Raw genomic sequence first — 25,845 nt, 5'->3', positions numbered from 1 at the left:
ATTGTTGGCTTCTAACGATTAATCGACGCATTAACCGATTAAGCCGATGTTTCATTTATCGCCATTCAATTCCCTGCAGCTGTATTTTATTTTATTCGCTGAAGCTGCGCTTAAAAAGCTCAGTATATTTCACGCTCTTTAAAGTTTCTAACGTTTCTTTGTGCAAGCGAATGCGCTGAATTTTTGCTTGGTCGGCGCGCAATCACATGTGATATAATTAGTGAAATAAGAAATTTCATGTGTGTGATTTCCGCAAAACAACGGGGTGACGGTGCACAGGATGCAGGAAAGATCGAGGAGGCTCATGACGAAAGTAAATTCGTTCAGGACATCGATGGAAATCTTGTCGATGATACCGAGCATAAGCTTCATGGTAAATAATCCAAAAACAAGTAGTATAGATCGATAAATTCTCGGCCGAGTCTACAGGTTTATTAAAATTTTCTTCTGTGAAACTTGTGGACTAGGCTGTAATAAGAAATGCAAATACTAAGAAGGAATAAAAAGGAAATTGTGTTTTTAGTTTGTCATAATTGCAATTGTTTACTCGAACGAAATGAACTTTCTACATAACTGAATACAAAAACAAGTATAATAGGTCGATAAAATCTCAACTGAGTCTATAGGTTTATTGAAATTTTCTTGTCAAGAACTTGTAGAATAGCTTGAAATGACAAGTGCAAGTATAAGATTTGAGAAAATAAAGGAGAAAATGTATTTTTAGTTAGTTATAACTTCAATTGTTTGTTCGAACGATAAAACCTTATTAAGCACATTCAAAAATCAATAGTATAGATCGATAAAATCTCAGCCAAGTATAATATTAATTAAAATTTTGTTGTATAAACCTTATGGACTGTGCTGAAACGAGGAGAAAGAATAATGGAGAAAAATGCTTTTTGCTGGATGTTATTGTTGTAATTGTTGGCTCGAGCGATGTGACCTTTCAACCATATCTAAAAACCAATAGTGCAGATCGATAAAATATCAGCCAAGTCTATAAATAATGAAAGTATCTATACAAGGGTATTTTTCTATTTGTAGCCAGAGTTTATATTTAAAAGAAATAACTATTTGATATTGCAACTAAGTAATTCGTTACGAAATATTTAAAAACAGATAAACAGTCATGAAAAATAACAGACTAAGAATATATTGGCACTGAGGGCAAGCTTAACTTATATATTGTTCATTTATCCTTTAACCTTTGTTTTTTTTTTCTTTAGAAATTTCTATCTTTGACATGATTTTAATTTTTCATTAGTCTTTTTAATTGTTAAAAGATTATCTACAAGCTCGCTATATTAATTTATTAAAAATAATCAAAACATACTTAATAATCTATTTCATACCACAGAAACACTTCAAATTAATGTTTCTTTCCAGATTTGTAATTAATTCAACAATTTCAATTTAGTTAACTTTTAAAGTATATTTTAAAAATTAACAAGACGGCTTAAAAGTTGTAAACAAGTCAAAGATAGAAATTTGCAAGTAGAAAAACGAAGTTTATAAAATATAAATGAACAATATAGAAATTAAAATTGCATTCAGTGCCAATAAATTCTTGATGTATCTTATTTTGCATTTGACTGTTTAATTATTTTTAAATATTTTATTACGAATTACTCATTTATAATATCAAATGGTTGATTCCTCTAAATTTAAATTTTTGTCTGGCCACGAAAATAATGAAATTCCCCTTTATAGGAACCCTAATATTTCCTTGTATACAACATACGTATTAGTTTGATACGAGGAGAAAAAAATGCACTCTGTTGGCTGTTATTGTTGTTGCAATTTTTCGCTTGAACGATATAACCTTCCTAACCAAATCCAAAAAAGCAGTAGTACAGGTCGATAAAATGTCAGCCAAGCCTACAATTCATAAAAATTGTCTCGTACAAGATTTATGAACTAGATTGATACGAGAAAAAAAGCTGAAAAAGCATTTGGTGTTAGTTGTGTAGTTGTAATTGTTAGCTCCAAACGATATGATCTTTCAAACCAAATCCAAATTCTTTAACAGTAAAGTAGTATAATTACATAAATTTATAATAGAAAAAATGTATTTCATAATGTATACAAAGGAATTACAAGTATATACTTGTGAGAATAGCAACTTTTAAGTACTTGTAGCTTATATACAATTGATAAAAATTGTCTTGTATAAAAGTTATATGGATTGGTCTGAAAGGAGGAGAAAAAAGGAATGGAGAAAAATGTGCTTTCTGCTGGTTGTTATCGTAATTGTTCACTCGAACGATGTAACCTTTCTAACCAAATCCAAAAATGCAGTAGTACATATCGATAAAACATCATCCAAATCTACAATAAATTAAAATTTTTTCGTATACACACAACTTGTAGATCGGGCTGAAAGTATGAAAAAAAAGAAGGGACGAAAGATGCTTTCGCTGGTTGTTGTTATCGCAAATGTTCGTTCGACCAATACGACTAATCTAACCAAATCAAAAAATCAGTAGTATAGATCGATAAAATATCAGCCAAGTTCACAAATAATCCAAATGCTCTCGTTTCAAACTTATGCACTGGACTAGAACGAGGAGGAAAACAGAAAGGCGAAAATGTGCTTTTTGCTGGTTATTGTTGTTGTAATTGTTGGCACGAACGATATGACCTTTGTATCCGAACGCTTATACTCGAGAGACCTAGGCAGTTAAGCCATTTGCGGAAGGAGAATATCTGGAGATATGGCAAAGGAAGACAGGTCGGTTGTGGTAAACTCGATTAGCATACATGAAACCCTGAAGCAGCAATGGGTATATCGTCCTACTCGATTATTGATCAGTCCCGATCTGCTCTGCCGTGCCAGCCTCCTGCTAATCGTATTATCGAATTTTCCTAATAAGTATCTCTGTTCCGTGGCGAGCCTGTCGCCTCCAATAATATTCTCCGAGAAGTGAAGGAAAAAATGCGCAGATTACGGCTGAGCAGTTATCGATAACGAGGGTGAAAAATCGATGGGACGCTGGCAGGAGCTGCAGGGAGGTCTGACAAACTATATTCGACGCGTTGACGATTTAAAGCTGACCCTTCGTCTTCTTATACCACTAGCACGTTGGCTAGACGGCTTATCACAACAATGTTCTGGCATTTGTCGTCGAGTGGCATCTGCCAAGTAAACTGGTAGAGAACTATATATATATACACATATACAGAGAGTTCTCCGGTTACAACACCCTAGAGCATAAATGGAAACAGAGGTGTATTTCCGTACCAATATAAAAGAAATATCAAAATTTTGCATAAGACCTTTCTGAAGGCAGCTGGTAAAATTCTTCTGAAAGATTTCATGCAAAAATTGAATATCTCTTATATAATTATACAGATATAATCTCTATGCTCTGTTGCGTTTTAATTGACGAACCCTGTGTGTATTACGAGCGATTAGGTCTACTTCAAATAGAGTTATACTACTTGATCGTATCGATGCTTAAAAATTTGATTTGATTTGATCGAACAGGTGGATCGGGGTCAGATCGAGGTGGGGCCATCCTGTAGCGGTGCGTCCAGTTCGAGAATGGGTCCGGGCCATGACTCTGGCAGCAGCGCTCATTCGTCAGTCCAACACTCTCTCGCCACTTCGAGGGAAGATGAGAACGACGAGGATGACGACAGCAGTGGCAGACGTTCCAACGGTCATGGAGGATCACGGTAAGGCGAGCTTCGACCAAAACCTCCACCCTAATGCTTGTGTTAACTTTAAGCACACGAATCACTTGACAAAGAAGCTTAACTATATCATCAAACACTCTGCAAGTCCAAATGACATCATCGTTAAGAGGAAGAGTAGGAGGAGGAGGAGGAGGAGGGGAAAGGGGATGCAGGGGGGGGGGAGATCTTCATTATTTACTTAAAAACACTGGAGTTCTCTGCAGAGCTGAATTCTAGCGATTAGAGAGCTAATCAGTCAGCGTCGTGATATGTACTTTGCATCCGTAATCGAAACAGACAAATCTGTCTTCCACCACGTCTCTCAGTCTTGATAATTTAAACCCTCTGCGAAATTGCTGAAACTAATTAGAAATTCCCTTGAATTATTTTCCTTTTTTTTCTAGGATCGAATAGACATTTTCCCTTTGGAATTGAGTGTAACACGCTGAGAGGTCAAGTTGGAAACTTACAATTGCGAGCGATCTGCTTTAATGCGAGTCGGGAAAACAAAAGGACGATTTTGTCGAAAAGTTTTAGAGGATGAGAGGATGGGAGGTTGGGGAGCAGGGATAGATGAATAGATAGATAGATAGGTATATATATATATATATATATATATATATATATAGAGAGAGAGAGAGAGGCAGAAAGAGAGAAACAGAAGTTTAGTGTGTTTTATTGGGAGAAATGTTAAAATAGAGGAAGATCAGTCGTTGTACAGTATTCGAATCGATTTGGTGGTTCTAATCAGTGTAGCACGCGTACGTGTATTGTGCTTTAAAGGGGAAGTTTGCACGGAAGCGCCGGAGGAGTCATTAAATTAGAACGCAGACGTAATTACATGATCTTACGAGCACTCGAGCTTTGATTAAAAATCCCAGTTGCCGTGTACCGTGTAGTATTCGACTATAGACAAGCAAGCAATTCATTATAAAATACACGATTTGGTTAATACTCTTTCAAAAAAGAATTCAAAGAAATGCTAACTGTAAAGCTTCCTATAATTAAGCTCGAGATTATACACTGTGAGATTGGAGGATAGAGAAGTAAATAATTCATTAAAAAATACTTGTTTTTGTCTGTATAGTTTCTGAAAAAAATTATAAAAGTATTATGTATGTTTTCTACAATTTGGTTTGGGAATTAATATACTCAGAAGAAATAAGTTGTTTGATCGAAATAAATCTGCATTTCAATAACATCAAGTAAATATGTATTTAGTTTTAACAAATAAAGGATTTATGATTAAAATTTTAACCAGTTGAATTAAATCAGTTTTAATCCATTTAATTCAATTTTATTCATATCGTGTAAATTTTTAATGTCACTATTTGAAAGAAGATTTATATGAATCAAGTTATTTTTTCCAGCTATATAATGCATTGTCAAATACTTTTTCTGGTTAATACGGTTTCTGAAAAGAATTGAATAGAGGAAGAGATAGTGACTGTATTGCTTCTTACAAATCCGCTTGAGGAGTGTACGCTTTGGCTTGCGGGCAGACAAGCTTGTAATTCGTCACAAAACATTGGATTTGGTCAACATAGTTCCTGAAAAAAAATTGAGAAGAGAAATAAAAACAATTGCCGTGTTCTTTAAAAGTTCATTTGAAGTAGATGATAATTCATAATAAAAGAGTCTTTTTGGTTTCAATAATTCGTGAAAAGAATTGAAAAGAAAAACAGAATAATTTCAATGCTTCATAAAGTTTCGTTTCGGGCTAGGGTAATAATTCATTATATACTACTCGTCTTGGAACATAATTTCTCAAAGGAAAAAGAGAAACTGACTATTAACGCTTTCAGAAACTTTGCTTGGAGGTAGACAATAATTCATTATAAAACACTCGCTTTAGCCAAGATAATTTCTGTGGAAAGAATTGAAAATAGAAAGAGAAAATAACTGTATTAATGATTCCTTACATTTTACTTGGGGGTAGACTATCATTCATTATAAAACACTCGCTTTAGTCAACAGAATTTCTGTGAAAAGAATTGAAAAGAGGATGAGAAAATGACTATATTAATGCTTCCTAAAATCTCGCTTGAGGGTAGACAATAATTCATTTAAAACACTCCCTTTAGTCAACATAGTTTCTGTGAAAAGAATTCAAAAGAGAAGAGAAAATAGCTTCAGCACTTCCTAATATTTCGCTTGGGAATAGACGAAATAATTCCTCATAAAATACTCGATTTGGTTAATACGCTATCTGAAAAGAATTGAAAAATGAAAGAGATGCAAATCGTAGTGCTTTCTACAATTTGGCTCGAAGGGTATACACTTGGGGTTATGGATAGACTAGCAATTCATAATAAAACACTCACTTTCGTCAACGTGCTTCCTCAAAAGAATTGAATAAAGAATGAAAAAATGGCTGTGTATATAGTGCTTTTTAAAATTTCATTTAGAAGGGGTGATAATTCATGATAAAACACTCGTTTCAGTCAACATCTTTCCAAGACGAATTTCAAAGAGAAAGAGAAAGAGAAGCTGCTTTTATCACTCTTTCAACAATTTACCTTCAGGGGTATACGCTCGAGGTTATGGATAGACAAGTAATTCATAAAAAAACACCCATTTTCGTCACACTGTCTCCTGAGAAGAATTGAAAACAGAATGAAAAAATGACGGTGGAACTTTTTTAAACTTCATTTAGTGGTAGGTGATAATTCATAATAAAACTCTCGTTTTTGTCAACCTTTTTTTCTGAAGCGAATTGGAAAGAGCAAGAGAAACTGATCGTATCGGTTTCTACAATTCAGCTTGCGGGGTATACGTCTGGATTTATGGATAGACAAGTAATTCGTAATAAAACACTCGTTTACGTCAATAAACTTTCTGAAAAGAATTGGAAAGAGAAAGAGGAAGTGACTATAGTGTTTCGTAAAATTTCACTTGAGGGTAAACAATAACCCGTTATAAAAAACTTGATTTCTTTTATAGATACGTCTTCTATGAGAAATTGTAAAAAGAGAAAAAGGAATTGACTATACCTCTTCCTGTAATTTCGTTCGAAGGGTAATAAACGTTTGAATTTATGGATAGACGAATAATTCGTAATACACACATGTTTAGATCAACATGCTTTCTGAAAAGAATTAAAAAGACACAAAAAAATGACTAAACCTCTTTCTAAACTTTCACTTATTGGGGATGGATAATTAATAATTCGTCACAAAAAGCCTTTGATTTTTTGAATACATTTTTCTTCTTAAGAATTGGAAAGAGAAAGAGAAACTATAAGTATGTGTGTAGTATTTCCTGCATGCAGTTCCGCTTTGGATGTATTCCCTCTGTGCAGTCATAAACAGTGACAGTTAAGTGATAATGTGTGACTGTGCATAAGTATACGAAAAACTTGCTCCCAAAATGACAAAAGGTGGAGATAAATAGCACCAGTAGTATGCATATATGCAGTAATGCACATTCTCACCTCCATATCACTGCATTCAACTTTACGGAGTGAATACGTTTGGGCTTATGGATAGACAAGTAATTTATAATAAAACACTCGTTGCGTTTTAGTCAACATGCTTTCTGAAAAGAATTGAAAAGAGGAAGAAGGAAATGGCTGTAGTGCTTTCTAAAACTTCGCTTGGAGGTATAGACAATGATTTGTTATAAAGGTGGAGATAAACAATGCTGGTATAGTTTATATGCATATGCAGAAGTAGACATTCTCGCTTCTGTAATACTGAATTCTACTTCACGAGATGAATTATGGATAGACAAGCGATTCATCAAAAAAACACTCGTTTTGCTCAACAAAATATGAAAAAGGAATTGAAAAGAAAAAAAAAATGCCTATAGTACTTCTTAAAATTTCGCTTGTGGCTAGACAATAATTCGTTAGAAAAAACTTGATTTTGTTAATACACTTTCTGAAACGAATTGAAAAGAGAAAGAGAAACCGACTGTAGTGCTTCCTACAATTCCGCTTGAGGGTATAAATAAAGTGTAGCTTAATTATAGCGAGATGGAAGGTCGCGCAGCGAGTAGGAAATTTCCTCGCGAAAATCTTTACCCACCTGGCCTATTTAAAATGTGTGGTATATGCATTATATAATAAGTATGTATACCTCACTCCCCCCCCCCCTCTCTCTCTCTCTCTCTCTCACTCTTTCGCCCACTCTTCCTAATTATCTGTGTTGTTCCAAAAAATTAAGTAATTAAGAAGCGAGAATACTTTTTAACGAGGAAAATTCATTTGGAAGAGAGAGGAACGGGGTTAAGGTCGGAATTTATCGGTGAAGAGAGGCTGACAGACTTTGTTTGTGTATTTACGTTTGTTCTTGTATGTGTGTGTGTAAACAAACAACATAAAAGATAGGTTGAGATAAAGAGACAGAGAGAGAGAGAGAGAGAGAGAGAGGATATTATTATCTATACAATGGCAAACTGCATATCTACTAAGACGTTATAAAACCTAAACAATAATAACAAAAAATAAGAAATAAATAAAGTAACTTATTATTATAAATAAATAAAGCTACTAAATTAAGTAAATAACGTTAGGGCTAGATACATAACCAAAGTTACTTAAAATTAATTAACAGAACCTAATACGAATTGACGGAAACTAAGTTTAAATGCCAGAAGCGCTTCCACCTGCCGACTCTCACCAGGTAGCGAGTTCCAGAAGAAGAGAGAGAAAAGAAAAAAGAGAGACACAGGATTGGATGTATCTGTTTCTTCACAGGTTTTTGGCGAAACGCTTTCGTCGAGTGCAGGGAACAACTTCGACGGTTTCCGACTCCCTGGAGAAGATCGAGTTCGCCGCCGAGACTCCAACGTCGTCGGGCAGGAAGGGGGGTTCGCAAAAGTGGAGTAACGTTCGCGCCGTCATGGCACTTTATTCCTCCCTCCGCAAGATCAAGAGGTACTCCTCTCCGTCCAACAAGCAACCCTTAACTCTCTCTCTCTCTTTCTCTCTCTTTCTCCCTCTCTCTTTCTCCCTCTCTCTCTTTCTCCCTCTTTCCCTAACACTCCCCTCTCTTTTCCTCTTTCTCTTGCATCTCTCTGTCTCTCTTTCTCCCTCTTTTTCTTGTACCTCTCTGTATCTTTCTTAATCTCTCTATCTATCTATCTTCCTCTCCTATCTCTCTCTCTCTCTCTCTCTCTCTCTCCACCTCTGCACGAAGCAACACAATCCACCTACACCCTTTCACCCAAAGCAAATTTATATACAATAGGCTACCTCTACTGTGGAAACTCGTTGGCCTACTAGTGAATTATTACCTCAGCTAATTACGCAAGACTGGAAGAAAGTTTTAGGCACTCCAGCCAGAATACACATCTCTAATTTCAATTTAGGTCTCTGTGAATTTCTGCGGCGAAATGGTCTGCGCTTTTCACGCGAGCCGAGCCGAGCCGAATGGAGGCGAGGCGAGCCGAGCCCACCTACCCCCAGTCTACCTCCTCACTTCACCTACTTTCCACCCCGAGCAAGCCTCCAGCCCGAGATTTTTCACCACGGCTCAATTTTATCTAGCACCGACCTAGCTGAAATAGCATTTCTTAAAGCACTTCAATCCTCTGATAACTATCATTTCCAGCCACCTTTGTGCAAAGAATTTTCTCAGCTTCCATTACGTGTAGGTACATCTTTGAAACTCTTCATTCAACCGTATAATGTCTACAAGTGTAGCAAGAGAGAGGCTTGCTTTCATATATATATATATATATATATATATATATATAATAATTCCTAAAGCTACTCTATCTCATTCCAAGCCCATACAACTTGTACGGTTGTATATGTATATCTATATACCTATATATGTATACTATACTGTGTGCATTTTTATATATAGTATTAGACCAATTTATTACGTAACAGTGTATACCATATGAGATATTCGTATAATACTATAACTTTTCAATGTTCTGTCTCTGTCTATATTTGTCTGTCTGTGTGTTTGTCCATCCGTTCGTCTCTTTACACTCGCCTGAACTTCTTGACCAAAGTTTCTCGCTCACCTTTCACTCTAAACTCTATAAGGAAGAAATATACTACGTATATATATATATATTATAATAATATACTGTTATTTTATATATAGGAATGAATTAGGGAATGATTGTTTGACTTGCCATTCGAAGGTGAATTTACTAACCAAAGCATGAATATTTGAAGGAATAATTCAGATCTCTCCTATGATAATAAACCATTGGATGGTATTCAACTGTTGGAAAAATAACATTCTAATCCTTTATGTATTCTACTGAAAAAAGCATGAAAAATTCAAGGGATGATTCAAATCTCGAATAAACTATTAGGGGGGAATCCAACTGCCAAAGAAATAATATTCTAATTCTTCGTGTATTTTTTCAGAACGAAAAGTAATCAACGGTGGATGAAACTGAGGACAACCGTTCAGCTGTCTTCAGCAATATCTACGATCCAGAAGAAGCCACCGTTGAAGCGCGAGGACTCGTTCTTGAAGAGGTTCTCCACGAGGCAGATACCAGAGAGTCAGGAGACCCTGGACACGGGAGAAGGCGAGGGTGAGGGTGAAGCTGGAGACGGCAAGGTCACCGGAAGAAGAAGAAGAAGAACCAGAAGACCTCAACGTCCACCAAAAACTGTTGTCAATCCAGATGAGAATTTCTACTTCTACTGGCTCATGCTCTTATCCGGATGTGTCCTCTACAACCTCTGGACCCTGATCGTTCGCCAGAGCCTACCGGAACTGCAGGCTCTGTCACCTGAAATCTGGTTGGCCTGTGACACCTTCACGGATCTAGTGTTCTTCCTAGACGTTGGTGTACAATTTCGCACTGGGTACCTCGAGCAGGGCCTCATGGTCTACAACAGCAAGAAGCTGGCCGGCCACTACCTCAAGTCCAAATCTTTCATCCTGGACCTCCTGGCCCTGCTACCACTGGACCTCCTCCAGGTGAACCTCGGCAGCAACCCCATGCTGAGGTTTCCCAGGTTCCTCAAGATCTACCGAGTCTACAATTATTATTACATGGTCGAGTCAAGGACGGTCTACCCAAACCTCTGGCGAGTTTTTAATCTCATCCACATCCTTCTGATCCTGGCCCACTGGTTTGGCTGCTTCTATTATTTACTCAGCGAGGTCGAGGGTTTCCAGGGAGACTGGGTGTACCCCTACAGGCCTGGGGAGTACGCCACCCTCACGAGGAAGTATCTGGGCAGCCTTTACTGGTCCACTTTGACCCTGACCACCATAGGCGACTTGCCTACTCCGGAGACCAACGCCGAGTGAGTAAAATGCAACTGCAATGTTGTGCCACTCTTCCTACAAAGAATCTCGATGAATGAACGCTTGACAGGGAATGGATTTTGTTTATCACAGAAATTGTACTATATAGTATACACGATGGCGTCCATTGCCTGTTAAGTTGGACTCTATGTAGTGAATTAGCGCCTAGGAATTAGACTCGTGAGCGGCCTCTTGTTGTTGTGTGTTGGCAGAGACTTAACGGGCGGCAATCCCCGGAGCCTCGCTCGTCGTGGCCGACTGTCCCGGCTTCTGCAGTTCAAGCATAACGGAGGGTATCTGTATCGTTCCCAAAACAAGGCCTGTGCTGTGCGTGCCTCGATCCAATTTCACTCGAGATCATTCATTAAACGCCTAAGCAAACTCTACATCCCTTGCGATTAGCTCTAATTGCTCCATTTTGCTCCATTATCTAGATGAGAACTGGAGAGCTGTAAAAATTATTAGTTTGATAGATTCTTTGTTTTCGAGTATAGTATAACGGTAGAGCGAGTCGAAGGATACGGTTATAGAAGAATAGAGAAATAATTAAAGAAAGAGGGAAATGGGGGTTGAGTTATATATTTCATATAGTTGAAGGGATGAGAAATTAGGGATAAATGCACAATTGCTGTAATAATTATTGGTTGAATTCTTTGTTTTCGAGTGTAGTATAACGGTATAAGTAACGGGAGGATACGGGTTTATGTGAAAAGAGGAATAATTATATATAGAAGAAAGGGTGGGGGGTGGGTTATATATACAAATAACATAGTAGAGGGATGAAAAATTAGGGATTGATGCACTGAGGAAGGAGACGAGGAAGCAGCAGAAGAAAAGGAGGAAGAGGAGGAATATAAGGAGGAATGGGAGGAGAAGGAGGAGGAAGAGGAGAGGATGGACTGAGCAGGGAGGGAGGGAGAGAATGGAGGAAAAAGGAGAAAGGCTCCGGCGGGGGCCGCTCGTCCATGCTCGGATGACTCCGATCACACCCTCCCCCCCGGACTGATCGGGCCTTTTCTCATTTCTTGATTCGCAGGTACGTCTTCACCATTGTCAGCTACCTCATCGGTGTCTTCATTTTTGCCACGATAGTCGGCCAGGTGGGCAATGTCATCACGAATCGAAACGCGAATAGATTGGAGTTTGAGCGACTGCTGGACGGTGCGAAAACCTACATGAGGCATCACAAGGTACCAGGAGGCATGAAACGCAGGGTCCTCAGGTGGTACGACTACAGCTGGTCACGAGGGAGAATCCAGGGTGGAGGGGACATCAACACAGCTCTTGGATTACTGCCGGATAAACTTAAAACTGAACTTGCTTTACACGTTAATTTATCTGTTCTCAAGAAAGTCACAATTTTTCAGGTAGAGTTTATAATTTTCTATTAAAGAAATTATTTAATTCAAATTTATCTCTCTCTCTCTCTCTCTCTCTCGCTCGCTCGCTTTGAATATTCACAAGAAAACATTTTTCTTATTCGCTATGTGCACACCTACACGTTGGCAGTCAGATAAGAATGTGTAGCAATATACATAAACAAAAAAAGCCCGGCAAAAATGACAAAATTTACCGACAGTCAGCACTGATATTATGCATATGCATCACTACACATTCTTACCTGATTACCAATGTGTAGGTGTGCACATAGCGAATATAGAGAGGCTGAATAATTATTATTTTAATTAGATCCAGTTTAATTGAAGTGATTTAAATATAATTTCATACAATGATATGTTTATTGAAATTAAGTAAAATATTTTATTGCGAATATTTAAAGTCATATTTATTTGTATTAAATAATTTTGTTTATCTGTATATATTATTACGTAGGAGTTCAAGTACTAATTTTTCTTTGTTAATAGGAATGCCAGCCAGAATTCTTGCACGACCTTGTACTTAAGATGAAAGCGTACATTTTCACGCCTGGTGACTCGATTTGTCGAAAGGGAGAAGTCGCCAGGGAGATGTTTATAATAGCTGATGGAATTCTCGAGGTGATCAGTGAGAACGGTCGAGTATTAACAACCATGAAGGCTGGTGATTTCTTTGGAGAAATTGGAATACTGAATCTGGATGGTTTTAACAAGTAAGGATATTTAAAATCATCGAAAAACGTGCACCAAGGAAAACTTTTATCTCTGCAACTATTAGAGATACCAATTTTTGCAAAGAACCTTTTCAAGTCAAAATAGAAAGAGTGTGTGTTAAAAAACCCTATATGCAAAAAATTCATATCTCTTATGCTTACAGAGATAAACGTTGGCACACTGTAGGGTAAATTAACTGATATACTCTGTATAGTAAATTTACACTCTTATTGTACACAGAGCAACGTAAGAGATTAACGTTGTTCGTTTATCAGGCGTACAGCTGACGTCCGATCGGTGGGTTACTCAGAGCTGTTCAGTTTGTCTCGAGAGGACGTGCTGGCAGCCATGAAGGATTATCCGGAAGCTCAAGAGATCCTGCAGAGTCTGGGTAAAAAACGTCTAATGGAGGCACAAAGGGTAGCACGAGCCCTTCGTCAGCCAACATCGCCAGGTCACGACTCGTCCGATAACAGCACGGGCAAGCGAATAGTGGACAAACTCAAGAGCGACGTGAAGGGCTTGAAGAACGTACTGCGGAAGAGCAGGAGGAACACCACGAGGCCCGAGGAGAGCCTCGAGCTTCAACCGCTTACACAAAAATTCAGCGGCTTGAGGAGACAAGCAAAAATCGACGACAGTCAGGAATTAACAACTTCCGTTCTGCATCCTCACGATGCTCCTGTATCGCCACTGGGAGCAGGTTTGCCTCTCCTCGAAAGGCTCAGGTTGCTCAAAGAGAAAACCGAGCGTGAGGAGAGAAGAAATCTCATGGATGCTGCACCAGTTCACACCCAAGAGTCTCAACAGAGCCACGTGGATTCCCTCAATACTGTTCCCACTCCGATCAATCAGAACGTTCCATTCTTTCAGAGGATTCTACTTCTCAAGGCCAAAACCGAGCAGCAAGAAACTACCATACAGGAGAAGGAGACTGTTGTAACCGAGGTGGATGCTGCACCAAGACCGGAAGTCCCTAGAAAACCCTGGGCGATGCTTAAGAACGCCTCGCTCACGACTAAGGATGTTAATGCAAGCTCGACTGGAGTGAGAGATTCGGTACCGGTTAAGAAGCCACCACAGTTGGCTCAGAGCCTCGTGCAGCTGAGACAAAGGACCACCAAGATGTACGCGTCGGTTGATGACCTCTCACCGGAATACTGTGGCCTTCCGTTCGTCAAGAAGCTGAAGATCCTGAACGAGCGTCAGAAACTGGCAGAGTTGGAGAAAGCTGCGAGGAGCTCGAGCCTTGATTGCACCGAGAATGCTGAAACGGAATTTGATAGTTATCTTACAAGGAGTCATTCTGAACCAGCCTGTGCTATTGAGTATGCGAGGAACCTTGCTAAATTCAATGAGGTATATTCCTCTATTCGGTATTTGTGTACTAACGCAATTACAGTGAAGGGGGAGTGTATTTAACCCTTTCTCTCTGCTCTTGAAGAGTGTACTCGCTGACTGGTAGCGCTTTCCACTTAGCCTAAAAATCGATACAGTCAGGTACGACTATGTAAAGCATCTTATTTGTATCTAATTGCGTTGAATTTTAGACTAATTGGAACGCATGCTTTGAAGCTGCTCTCGATAACTTTGTTGATCTTAAAAAGGGTAATTCACCTCTACAGATTATTAAAGAAACTTAATCAGATCTCGAATGTTTCGGGTATGCACATCAAATCGATTTTAATTGTTCTTGAAAATAATTCTCAAAGACTGTTAAAAAACGGCATAATCAGCCTATTGCTCCGAATTTTCCTTGCACAGCGAAAGGGTTAACTATATATACGCAAAAATTTGTTAAATTTATAAATAATTCTGGTAGTATTGTAGACATACACATTTTCTTAATATTATTGCGTTAATACGCACGCAGCAAATATATAGTAGTACTATAAACGTATTCAGTGTCGTCCTTCAAAGTAAAGGGAGCCTCGAAATCTATAATTTATATAACATACACTGTATAATATTCGGAGTTCCCCTGAGGCTTCTATGACGTCACTAAATACGATCTCTGAACTACGCATTTGTGAAATCTGAATTTCTGTGTAGATCCGCCAATCGAGACTGCCTCAGGAACCACTGTCCCCGGAGAACGAGACACTCGAGAGGCGGAAGATGAAGAGCATCTTGAAGAAGTTGTCGGCTGGAAGTCGTGGCGGAAGCTGCGACGCTACGTCGATCACGAATCAACCGGCAGAGCTACGAAAATTGATGAGGGCACCGACGATCGAGGGTTACGCGGCACGTCACTCCAAATTGTCGAAGAGCGTGACCTTCAACAAATACACGCTTCAGAGTCCACCGTCCGAACAGAGTCCCGTGAACCAGTCGCTGTCCGAGTCCCAGGAACAGAGTCCACTGCCGTCGCCCAATAAACTTACTTTCCGTCCTTCGAGCAGTGGAGCTGGTCTCCTGCAGATGCTCCAACGGCCTCGAGAAGATGACCTTCTGTACGGTATCAGAGAGGTCATTCAAGCCCGTTTGGTAAAAATGCACAGACGTACTACACTCCTTCAATGTATAGAAAAACAGCATTATTAATTTTGTTCCTTTTAGGAGAACATGAACAGCAACTTTCAACGAGAGTACCTAACGATGGAATTGGAGATTCAGAAACGGGACGAAATTATCTCGCAGTTACAAGCTCGGATCCAAGAGCTGGAGCAGCGTGATGACTGTGGCGGTGACAGTACCGAGCACGACGCATCCTTGGAGGATGACCTTGACGACGACGACGCCAGGGAGGACCACCCATTCATGAGGGACGGATCGGTCGACACCGTGTTAACCGCGTCCTCGCACAACCGTAGGTCCTGGGAGGAGCACTCCGAGGAGGAAACGCTGGAGCTGCAGGAGCTTCCAAGGTCGATCATGCCACAAAACGTATGGAAGGACGATGTAGCGATCGACCTTGAGACGAACAGCGATAGCAGTGGCAAATCGGATAACGACTACTCCTCGAGGAGAAGGAGGAGGAGAAGACGAAGCAGGCAGAATCGCAGTGACAGCGAGGACGACGATGATCAGGATATTCGCGATAACGAGGAGGACGACGACGACGACGACGACGACGACGACGGGCACAATGACTGGGAAGTCGCCATGCTCGCCCAGGAACTCGAAGCGAAAAGGAGGAGCAGCGAAAATGCCAATCCAACCTCCTAGCGCATTAGGAAGATTCTAGAGGTGGTTCGTTATGTTGGAAACGCTGTGCTCTATGAGAAGCGCGATAGGAAGATTCAGTGGTGGTGGTGGTGCAATCCGCTGGCCCTCGATTGCCCATACTTGTTACGATTAGACACCGATAGCACGACTAGCTGTAGCGAGACTATCGTATAGTCTTACCTCGAGAATGAATTTTGACGGGGGCCATTGACGTAGAAATATTGAACACGTATATCAGTTATCCGAGATCTGCAATCAAGACAATCGATATACTTGTGAAATTTCTTTGCCAGTAGTCTCAGGAAAGTAGGTCAATAGAATGAGTTTATATTTAAAAAATTTTTTAAAGTATATGCGAGCAAAGAAATAGCTACTTCGAACCTGCGAGTAATGATTGTCTTGATTCGTCCTGCATGTAGCGACTATGCACAATGCATTATAATCAATTACGATATACATAGTATATTAAGAACCGTGTGGATACTTAATTAGTGCCGAAACGGAATTCTTAGACGGGTGTAGTTAATAATCCTATAGGGTAGAAAAAAATTGAGTCCTATAGCAGTGCAGGATCGAGGCCAGCCTATGATTAAGATACTTTTCATCCTCCTTTTAAACTAAGAGCTAAATTAAGACTCGTCCCTCCATTCACCTGTCCAACAATTTCCGGATTATTAGCAATAATTAAACGCCCACGGGTCTATATTGTGTATATTAATATTTATTAAATTGCGAAATAGCTAAAAATTTTATCGTTGAACTGATCGATTGGGGACATTGGAAACATATAATATATATTTACCTATGGTAAAACATTCGCTTTCTATAATGCTGTATAATTTTCGCGAAATTGTCATTTAAGATTGATCAAAAGCCTATAATGTTAGTGATGAGAAAAACGCCAGCTCATGAGAAGCTATAAATCTCCTTCTCAGACCCCGAAGCAATACACGCTTGATTTAAAACACAGCAAGGAAAGAAAGAAAATACCTACCTTGTGTAGTACACCTCGAGATCTATGTATTTATTCTTATCTAGAGGATGCGTTAAGAGAAATTATCATTAAAAGAAATCATTTATTGAATTGTAAATATTCACAGGTGCCTGAGAGAGGATATTATACTTGGGATATTTAGAATTGAGATATAAGCATCCGTTTAAATACATACTATACTATACTATAATTACGTGATTGAAATGCATGCAGCTGGCAAGGCTAAACGTAACTGTTTAGTCGCCTAATTTAGTCTCCCTCAGTTTCCTCATAATTCTCTTTTATCCTCCACCTTTGCAGTAAGAGCCACCGCCACAAAAGCAGAATTAAAATAAGCTGTCAGTACAAAAATGATTTCGTTTAACCGATTACTTCTTTTTTATACCCGTTTTAATCGACATACCCTCTCACTTGAGATAATAGCGTTAATTTAACTTAAAAATAATTTGTAACGAATTTCTTAATCAAATTGGTATGCTTATTCCATATACCAAAAAAAAGGATCTCAAAATGATTCAACTATTATATGTTTGTAATAGTTCTGTTGAATTTGCGCCTGGTAAGCGTCTTCCCTTATTCTTATATATATAGTCATTTATATTTCTCAAAAGCTGCACCAACAAAAAACCAATACAAACAAACAAGGAGATAAAACAGAGATATTCGTTATTCATACCCAAAGATTACAAATTATATAATTATTGAAAACAACAATTTAAGATATAAATTAAATGGAAGTGTGACAACTTGATGAGAGAATATATTACATACTATACTGACCAGACCAAGCTCAATATTTCTAGAGTCTTTACAAGATACCTACTACATCTGATAAGTAAACAAATGACTATTAAATAAGTATAAAGAAACCAATTAAGGTCTTGTACATACTATAGACTATATAATTTATTTATCTATGAATGAGAGCGTGAGTGAGAAGGAATGAATGTGCCTGGGGTATGATCGAGGAAATTAGGGAATTAATTGAAAATTGAATACGAATATTAGCGAGTGAAAGCGCGAGTTCCGGTGCGAGTGCGAATGATAATTCAGAGAGAAAAGATATAAAGTGTAAAGAGAGCCTATGGACTATAAAGAGTATTTTAGATGCTGCGATGACGAAGTGTACCTACAACGCGAGCAAAAGGAGGATACAATAAAACAATGTTTTCAAAACTCTTTCCCTTTTTATTTATTTACTCATTACACACCTCTAGAATTATTATTATATTAATACAGAGCACAGAAGTCACCGAAATTGCAGAATATGATTTTTAAATAAGTTTCGATAATTTCGAGCTTTACTTCGATATTCTCGAAAACTGCGCGCAATCGCGGTGTCGTCGCGGCAGCAAACCATACCACACATAACCTTACTACGTTTACTAGTTACTACCATAATAATAACAAAAGAGACGCCGTGGAGTTTTCTCTTATCGGATACTGCCAAGTCATATTTTTCCCCCGTAGGATATTCACTTCATATAATATGTGACGTCGTAGCTGACAAATAAGTCACAGCGATTGAAAAATGGGTGATATTCGTGCCGGTATTGAAGAATTAAAACTCGACGGTGCACTATTCGCCAATGTGAAATACTACGTCAGTGGTGAAGGAGATCCTAAGGTTCCCGCGTTTTTAAATCTCCGTATTTCTATTTAAATATTTTATCCTTTGCTCTAAATATAATTCTATTCTTTAGTTTTCATTTATTTTAAATGACCACCAGGTATTCTATCTTATAAATAACTACCTGTTACGTTAATATTGTAGGTTATGGTATGGTAACTTTAGTTGCAGTTATCCCTCATAAGATATTATCGTTTTTTACATACTTTAAGATTATCAGTGTATTGAATGCGTTTTGTTGCTTTCTGCATCTTTATAGATCTTGCACCTGCTTCAAGAAGGTGGCGCAGAGCGCTCTAATTACTTTAGTGATTTTGTTACACACTTGATAGCTGGCTATGAAGCATTGGAAAATGATATTTCTGCAGCAAAGGATCTATATGAAATTCCAGTGGTTACGCAGAATTGGATTTTATACTCTGCTAGATGCAAAAAGCTATTGTCGTATCCTTTTCCTCATAGTTATACAGAATAAAATATTACTAAAAAATTTAAGTCTGTTTTCTTTAATACAGTCAAATTAGAGTTCGATACTTTTCACCTGAAGAGAACCAATTATTTTCAAACATTCGAGTATGTATATCCCAGATAAGTCGTACTGACAGCAAAGCTCTGTGGGCTATGATCACACTACAAGGTGGGAAGTGTCAAGTTCGATTGGATCGATATTGTACTCATTTGGTCGTTGGGAAAGCAACTGGTATTAAATATGAAACTGCAGTGAGACATCGTATTCAAATTGTTACTCCAGATTGGGTAACTGAATGTTGCAAAAAGGGCATTCTTATTCCTGAAGCAGATTTTCATCCCAGATTGTTAGTTTTTCCTTCTCCAAACAGCTCTACAGCAATGATTACTGGATTTATGGAAGAAGATGTTGAAAGCAATGCTGCTCAGGAAGAATTAGACAGAACTAAAGCCATGCTTGAGCAATTGAAGCAACGAATGCCATGGAATCAACCTAGTCCTCCTGTGTCTTCAAGCTCAACACCTATACAAGGTGTTACTTCGATACCGTCAATGGTACCTAATGCTTCCAATGGACAGAGCTCGACCAATCCACAGCAACATCTTCCTCGCTCCACTCCATCAGCTATGTCTGGTGTCCCTGGGGTAACCCCTTCTATGTCTGACCAGACTATTAATCAAACTGGATGGGTGCCTCAATCTTCTCAGGCAAATAACATCCCCCAGATGAAACCTGTGCAATCTCAAATACAGCAGCAGGAAATTCCTCAGCAGTCACCACAACAATCACCACAGCAACAACAAATTAACATGCAGCATCAATTAATGCAGCAGCAACAACAACAGCTGGCACAGCAGCAATTAAATCACCAGCAGTCGTTTACAACACAGCATATTATCAATCAGCAACAATCTTCACAAATTCAAGCTCAACCTCAGCCTCAGCAACAGATGAACTCTCAACAACCACTTACACAGCAATCAATCATTCCTCAACCTCAGCAGCAGCAATTGAATTCACAGCTGCCCCAACATCAAATTAATTCTACACAGCCGGTTGTAGCTTCTCAACAAAAGCAGTTAAATCAGCATCAAATTATATCTCAACAACAGTTGCCAGCGCAACAAAACTTAGCGCCACAGCAACAAATGGTTCAGCAATCGCAGCAACAGCAACACATAGTGCTTCAACAGACAATTCCTGCGCAACAAACGCAGACGCAGCAGCCGCAACTTGGACAAACGCAGCAGCATCAATTACCTCAACAACAGCAGCAGCAAATATCGACGCAACAGCTGACTCCAGAGCAGCGTCAACAACTTCTGTTATTACAACAACAGCAACAACAACAACAAAAGATTCAACAAATATCTCAACAGCTGCAACAGTCTGCTCCGCAAAACTCTCAACAATTTGTTATACGTGATGGGCAGTTGCAACAGCAGCCTCAAAATCAACAAATAGTAGGCCCTAATCAACAAGGCTTCATAGTTCAGAGAGACCAATGGCAACAGCAGCAACAATATCAGTTGCAGCTGCAACAACGACAACAACAGCAACAACAAATCGGTCCCCAAAGACCAAGTGGACAATGGGCTCAGCAACCGCCACAACCCCCTAGACAACTAATTCAACTGGATGCCCAAACGCATCAACAATTACAACAGATGGATCCACAGCAAAGGGCGCAATTTATTCAGAAAATTCAGAAACAACGGAATTTGATAATGCAGAGGCAAATGCAAAATCGACAAGCCCAGCAAAGTCCACATATTGCAGTAATAAGAAGTCCCGGAAAGCCAGGACAGCCTGGTCTCCAGTGGGTTCAGCAAGCTCGACCACAAATGATGGGTCCGCAAATCGCTCAGCCAGCAGGACAGAAGCCAGTACACCCTGCTGTACAGCCACCAGCTTTAGCACCGATAAATTCAACGAATCAAGTCGTAGTGCAAACGGGTCAAGCTGTTCAGGGGCACCAAGCTCCTCAAGCGGCGCAAGTGTTCCAGCCAGGGCAACCTCTTACTCCCCAGCAAATAGCGCAATTACACATGCAAAAACAGCAACAAATGGCGAGACTTCAGCAAATGCAACACTTGCAGCAACAGCAGCAGCAACAACAACAACAGCAACAACAACAACAGCAACAAACTGGCGCTCAATCGGAGACATCGGCTTTGACAGCGTTGCCAAACAACGCGCAAATTTCACCAGACCAGCAATTAGTTGTAAATGCAAAGACGAAAACTGCTTTAGCTAATATGCTGACTAGCAGACTGCAAGGAGGGACAGGCGAAGGCAGTGCAGCTGGACAACTGAGGCTTATGACCGCGCAACACAGGCCTCCTCCTCCACCATCTCAAGATCCGCAACTATTAGCAGCATATCAAAGGAGAACTCTTGGCAATATTACAAATGGAGCCCCTCCTGGTCCTATTAAGATGCAATACGCACCCGTAATGCCGCAACCTAAAGCTCAGTTTTACGGACATAATCCAAATTTAAAATGTAACTCTTATTTCTCTTTTTTATATAGACTTGACGCTGGCATATTTCAACTGTACCACAAATTTTAATTATTTTCTATCTACTATATTTTCAGTACCTCCAGATTTATTTCTATTGGGCTGCATCTTCGTTATTGTTGAATACGATGTTCAACGTCCAAATGAGGTGTCAGTGTGGAAACAAGTAATCGAAAAGCATGGTGGCGAAGTCGAGGCACAGTATTGCACACGGGCGACTCATGTTTTGGCTATAACACAAAAACATCCAACAGTCGTTCAAGCATTGAGAGATGGAAAACGATGCATCAGTGCACATTGGCTTTCCGATGTCGTCAGTAAGCAACAGGTCTTACCACCGTGGCACGCTCTTCATTTTCCAACACCTTTCAGTCTGACAGAGCTTCCATGTGGAAAACAAATCGTTTCCCTGTCTGGATTTGAAGGAGAAGAACGATCTAAGGTGAAATACATGCTCGAAGCGCTTGGAGCAAAATTTACGAACTATTTTTCCAGACACAACACTCTTCTAATTTGCAAACGGTAATTGGATCAATTATACTACAAATCTGTTATTATACATTATTGAATTTTTTAACCTTTATCGATTTATAATAATTATATAGACCTGATGGGCAAAAATACAAAAAAGCGCGCGAATGGCAGACAGCAGTTGTCAATGCGGGATGGCTAACTGACTTGCTCTGTGGCCAAATGAGTGCTTTGCATCAAGCCGAAGCTCCAAAATATCAACAGTTCAGTGTCGGTAATCCGTTCAGACTAGACTACTCACTGGTGCCTCATTTAATGGGTAATCATCATTTTGATTTTTGTGCTTAATCATTTTAGCACACATACATTTTTGCGGTAGATAAGGCTTTATTAATTCCTTGTTCCAGCGGCTTGGAAAATGCCAATAAATATTACGCAAGAATCCTATGACAAAGTAAAACAGGTTGGTCAAGGGCCGAATTCAATGAGGAAATATAAAAAACCGCGGTTGGATGTTCCGCTGCTTAACAAAGACCCTCACTTGCTTGGTTTAGACGAACCTATTGTCGTTAGCAATCCAAATCCGCCATCTCCGGAAAAGCAACCTAGAATATTATTTTCTGGAATTAATCCTAAGAAACATGCTAAGGTAACAGACACTTAAAGCGTCGGTTAAAATTGTAGTATAATTTATTTTCTAAATATCTATATTAAACGATCGAACAGAGAATTCGAGAATTGGGTGGTGCCATGGCTGCCAGCTGGAGGGACGCCACGCATTTGGTAATGACTGCACCAATGCGAACAGTTAAATTGATGTGTTGTCTTTCACGCTGCAAATACGTAGTTAGCTTGCAGTGGTTAGTCGATTGCTCGACGAAAAATACATTTGTGGATGAAAACCTTTACATACTTGGAGATGCAGAATTTGAAAAAAGCTTCAACTGTAATATCGAGAGAGCTTTGGCAAGTCCAAATCGTGGGACTGTACTTAAGGTAATTACCGTGCAATCCACACTACGATCAAAAGAGAGAAAGAAAAAGTGCCTTAAATTATATTTTAATTTCGTGTCGTACAATAAAAGCTCGTTAATTCTAGGGAAAAATATTTTACGTGACACCAAGTGTTGTACCAGCGCCATCAGCGATGGCAGAGATAATAGAGAGTGCCGGTGGGACTACCGAAAAGACACGCAGATCTCTCGCTCAGATCCAAGAAATAAATAGTACCAAAATAAATTATATTATTATTACCCACGAAAACGATCTTCATCTGCTTGCTGACGTATTGCGCGCTAATATGAGTAAGTACATTGATCTAATAAATAATATCAATTAAATCTAATTATGCAATTTTCATTCAACTTTCAGCTGTGTATAGTGCAGAAATCGTATTAGGAGCAGTTGCGCGACAATATTTTCAACTTGATTCCAATCAAGTATAAAAAGTGCAACTGATATTAAACAAAAATTTTATATTATTAACGTTAACTCACTACACATTTTGGTGAGTTACTATCAAGGTTGAAGGTATTCGCATACATTTCTACAATGGGACAATAAAGAACATAATTTCCTGAAGCAAAGAGGTTTGTTTTTGCACAATCCATTGTTTTCGTTCCTTGAATTATTTGGTTCGTCCTACGCATGTCAACGCATCTTTAACACTAGAACTACCGAATCAGCCAATATGACTGTTTATAAATTTTTTTAATTATTGGCTATCATGAAGATACTATTACAATAATTTTAAATACTTATCACAAATAGATGCTAGTAAAATGGATAATCAATTTTCATGATGCACTTTTTAATGAAAATCCAATTTGATTAGTTAATCCTTTGAAGTATGAATTTTTTTGTTAAGCGAAACCAGTGAAATTTTGTTACTTTAAGGTTTTTGGAGTTATTGATTTCGAATCTCGAGTTTCATTTTGAAAATTCAAAATGGCAAATTCAATTTCCCTCGATAAATATTGAACTTTAATCAAATCTAGTTGAATATTAACCATTTTTTCGCTATGATGAATTTTGAAGGTCTAATATCAGGTTCTTAACCAACGATAAAAAAACTATGTCATACTAATTTTTAAGCGATTACCACCAAAAACATCGTTGTTGTTTAAGCTTTTTTTATATTATTTATACAATAAATATTTATATGTTCTGAACTGTTTATCCGTGTTCCTTTATCATTGTAGTAACAGAATAATGCAAAAAATCCGACCTAAACGCGTTGACTGAAAGTCAAATAACAATAATTTCAATAAACCCAGATGGTAGCATGTGTTACCACCATTCTTCAAAGGGTTAAATGATTTAAAGATTTACCCCCGGTAGTTCTAGTTTTAAATGCATTTAGAATAAATCATAAACCTTAATTACGAAGCAAGGGAGCAGCATTAGTTTTAAAGAGCTGTTAAAAATATATCAATATTTTCACTTATAAAAATATTGTCGTATAGAAATGATTCTTATATAATATTAATATTTTTACACATTTAAGATTTAATTTTAGCTCCAGTGTAAAGTGATATATTCAAATTTTTAACATAGTTGTAATCTAGATTTCAAAAATGTCTACAAAGTATAATAAAGCGAATACAATTGTCTTTCATCATCCTGTTTATCATTAATTTTTGTATTCGAGCTTTACTATTTTTCATAATAGTATCTATATTAAAAAAATATCCGTAAACCTATATTGTACGTTGTGTGTACAATGCGATGTCTTTCTTAGCATCATTGATTTAGCGCTTTTCGTGATAACATTAAATACATCGACTCAACCCTATCTGATTAATCAGCTTTTGAAAAACTCACAGTTATAGTCGTCTGCATCAATATTAGACCATACATAAGTCTTAAAATTCTCAGTATTACACCTATCGCTACCTGCTTTGGCTTTTGTTCCAATATGAGCTGCGTTCCGTTGTTACTGCAAGTAAGCTTCAAGTACCATTACTCTATACTTTACGTGACACAACTTATAGAATTTCAGTACTTACGGCTTATATGTATTAATAACGAGACACGGCGATGTTACGAAACAACAAATGAAAGAGTTTGAAAATAATAATCATACTATGAAAAAGTAAAAGATTCGTTTACTGTTATTTTACAGATAAAATATGTTTTAAAATTAAGATCATTTTATAGTAAAATAACTCGTCTTAAATCTGAAACAACATATAAGCGTAATTAATGTCTTTGTACAATCTTAATATACTCTGTTAAAACTATTTACCTCTATAATTTCATTAGTCTGATAGTTTACCACGAATTTTCCATTCGATTACAGTCTTCGTATTCATTTGTGTAAAACTAATCGTGCAACGAACGATGAAAATCTCATTTTTAACAAAATTATTAACAATCGCTTAAACTCACTAACATAAAAACCAGCTTAAATTGAGCGAAAGTTTTTACAAACGTTTTTTGCTACGCCAGCATTAAAATTTCATCTATCTTCAAGCAATGAAGAATCGCAATAACATTGAAAATAGGTAAGCTATCATTCTGTACATTATTCACAATAGCGTTTAATCACAATTTACTAATGAGTATTAAATAATTCTAGGGCCTCAAGAT

The 25,845-nt window shown here is 38.2% G+C and overlaps 2 protein-coding genes across 7 annotated transcripts in view; both read left to right on the top strand.

Annotated features, from left to right (window-relative positions):
- The window catches only part of Cngl (Cyclic nucleotide-gated ion channel-like), a 39,764-nt gene extending 21,423 nt beyond the window's left edge, over window positions 1–18,341 (top strand). For 2 of the 6 annotated variants that reach the window (XM_066736745.1, XM_066736748.1), the window contains exons 2-10: window positions 3,488–3,678; window positions 8,378–8,557; window positions 10,013–10,909; window positions 11,123–11,203; window positions 11,947–12,277; window positions 12,776–12,999; window positions 13,276–14,359; window positions 15,053–15,487; window positions 15,560–18,341. In XM_066736745.1, the coding sequence (XP_066592842.1) occupies window positions 3,488–3,678; window positions 8,378–8,557; window positions 10,013–10,909; window positions 11,123–11,203; window positions 11,947–12,277; window positions 12,776–12,999; window positions 13,276–14,359; window positions 15,053–15,487; window positions 15,560–16,168 (4,032 nt within the window). In that variant the 3' untranslated portion in view covers window positions 16,169–18,341. Of the gene's footprint in view, window positions 1–279; window positions 374–3,031; window positions 3,151–3,487; window positions 3,679–8,377; window positions 8,558–10,012; window positions 10,910–11,122; window positions 11,204–11,946; window positions 12,278–12,775; window positions 13,000–13,275; window positions 14,360–15,052; window positions 15,488–15,559 lie in introns of those variants that run through there. The other 4 variants (XM_066736743.1, XM_066736749.1, XM_066736746.1 and 1 more) reach the window with 4 other exon arrangements.
- A 187-nt stretch (window positions 18,342–18,528) lies between these two features.
- LOC136779250 (PAX-interacting protein 1-like) lies at window positions 18,529–23,766 on the top strand. The gene is made up of 9 exons (XM_066736750.1): window positions 18,529–18,789; window positions 19,052–19,236; window positions 19,317–21,766; window positions 21,861–22,305; window positions 22,389–22,573; window positions 22,662–22,903; window positions 22,981–23,250; window positions 23,354–23,558; window positions 23,626–23,766. The coding sequence occupies exons 1-9, from the start codon at window positions 18,694–18,696 to the stop codon at window positions 23,697–23,699; spliced, it is 4,152 nt and encodes a 1,383-aa protein (XP_066592847.1). The 5' UTR covers window positions 18,529–18,693; the 3' UTR covers window positions 23,700–23,766.
- Window positions 23,767–25,845: the final 2,079 nt, after the last annotated feature.

This window comes from Prorops nasuta, unplaced genomic scaffold, assembly GCF_024137725.1.
Source record: "Prorops nasuta isolate Cenicafe-Biocafe unplaced genomic scaffold, Cenicafe_Pnas_1.2 PNAS00015, whole genome shotgun sequence".
Lineage (NCBI taxonomy): Eukaryota > Metazoa > Arthropoda > Insecta > Hymenoptera > Bethylidae > Prorops > Prorops nasuta.
Note: the sequence above shows the minus strand (reverse complement) of the source record. Positions and strands in the feature narration are given on the sequence as shown.

Excerpts from the sequence above, each read along its gene's own strand:
- LOC136779250 (XM_066736750.1), top strand. The coding sequence starts at position 18,694 with ATGGGTGATATTCGTGCCGGTATTGAAGAATTAAAACTCGACGGTGCA. Across the intron at positions 18,790-19,051 it reads GTGGTGAAGGAGATCCTAAG|ATCTTGCACCTGCTTCAAGA; the intron begins GTTCCCGCGTTT and ends GCATCTTTATAG. Across the intron at positions 21,767-21,860 it reads ACATAATCCAAATTTAAAAT|TACCTCCAGATTTATTTCTA; the intron begins GTAACTCTTATT and ends CTATATTTTCAG.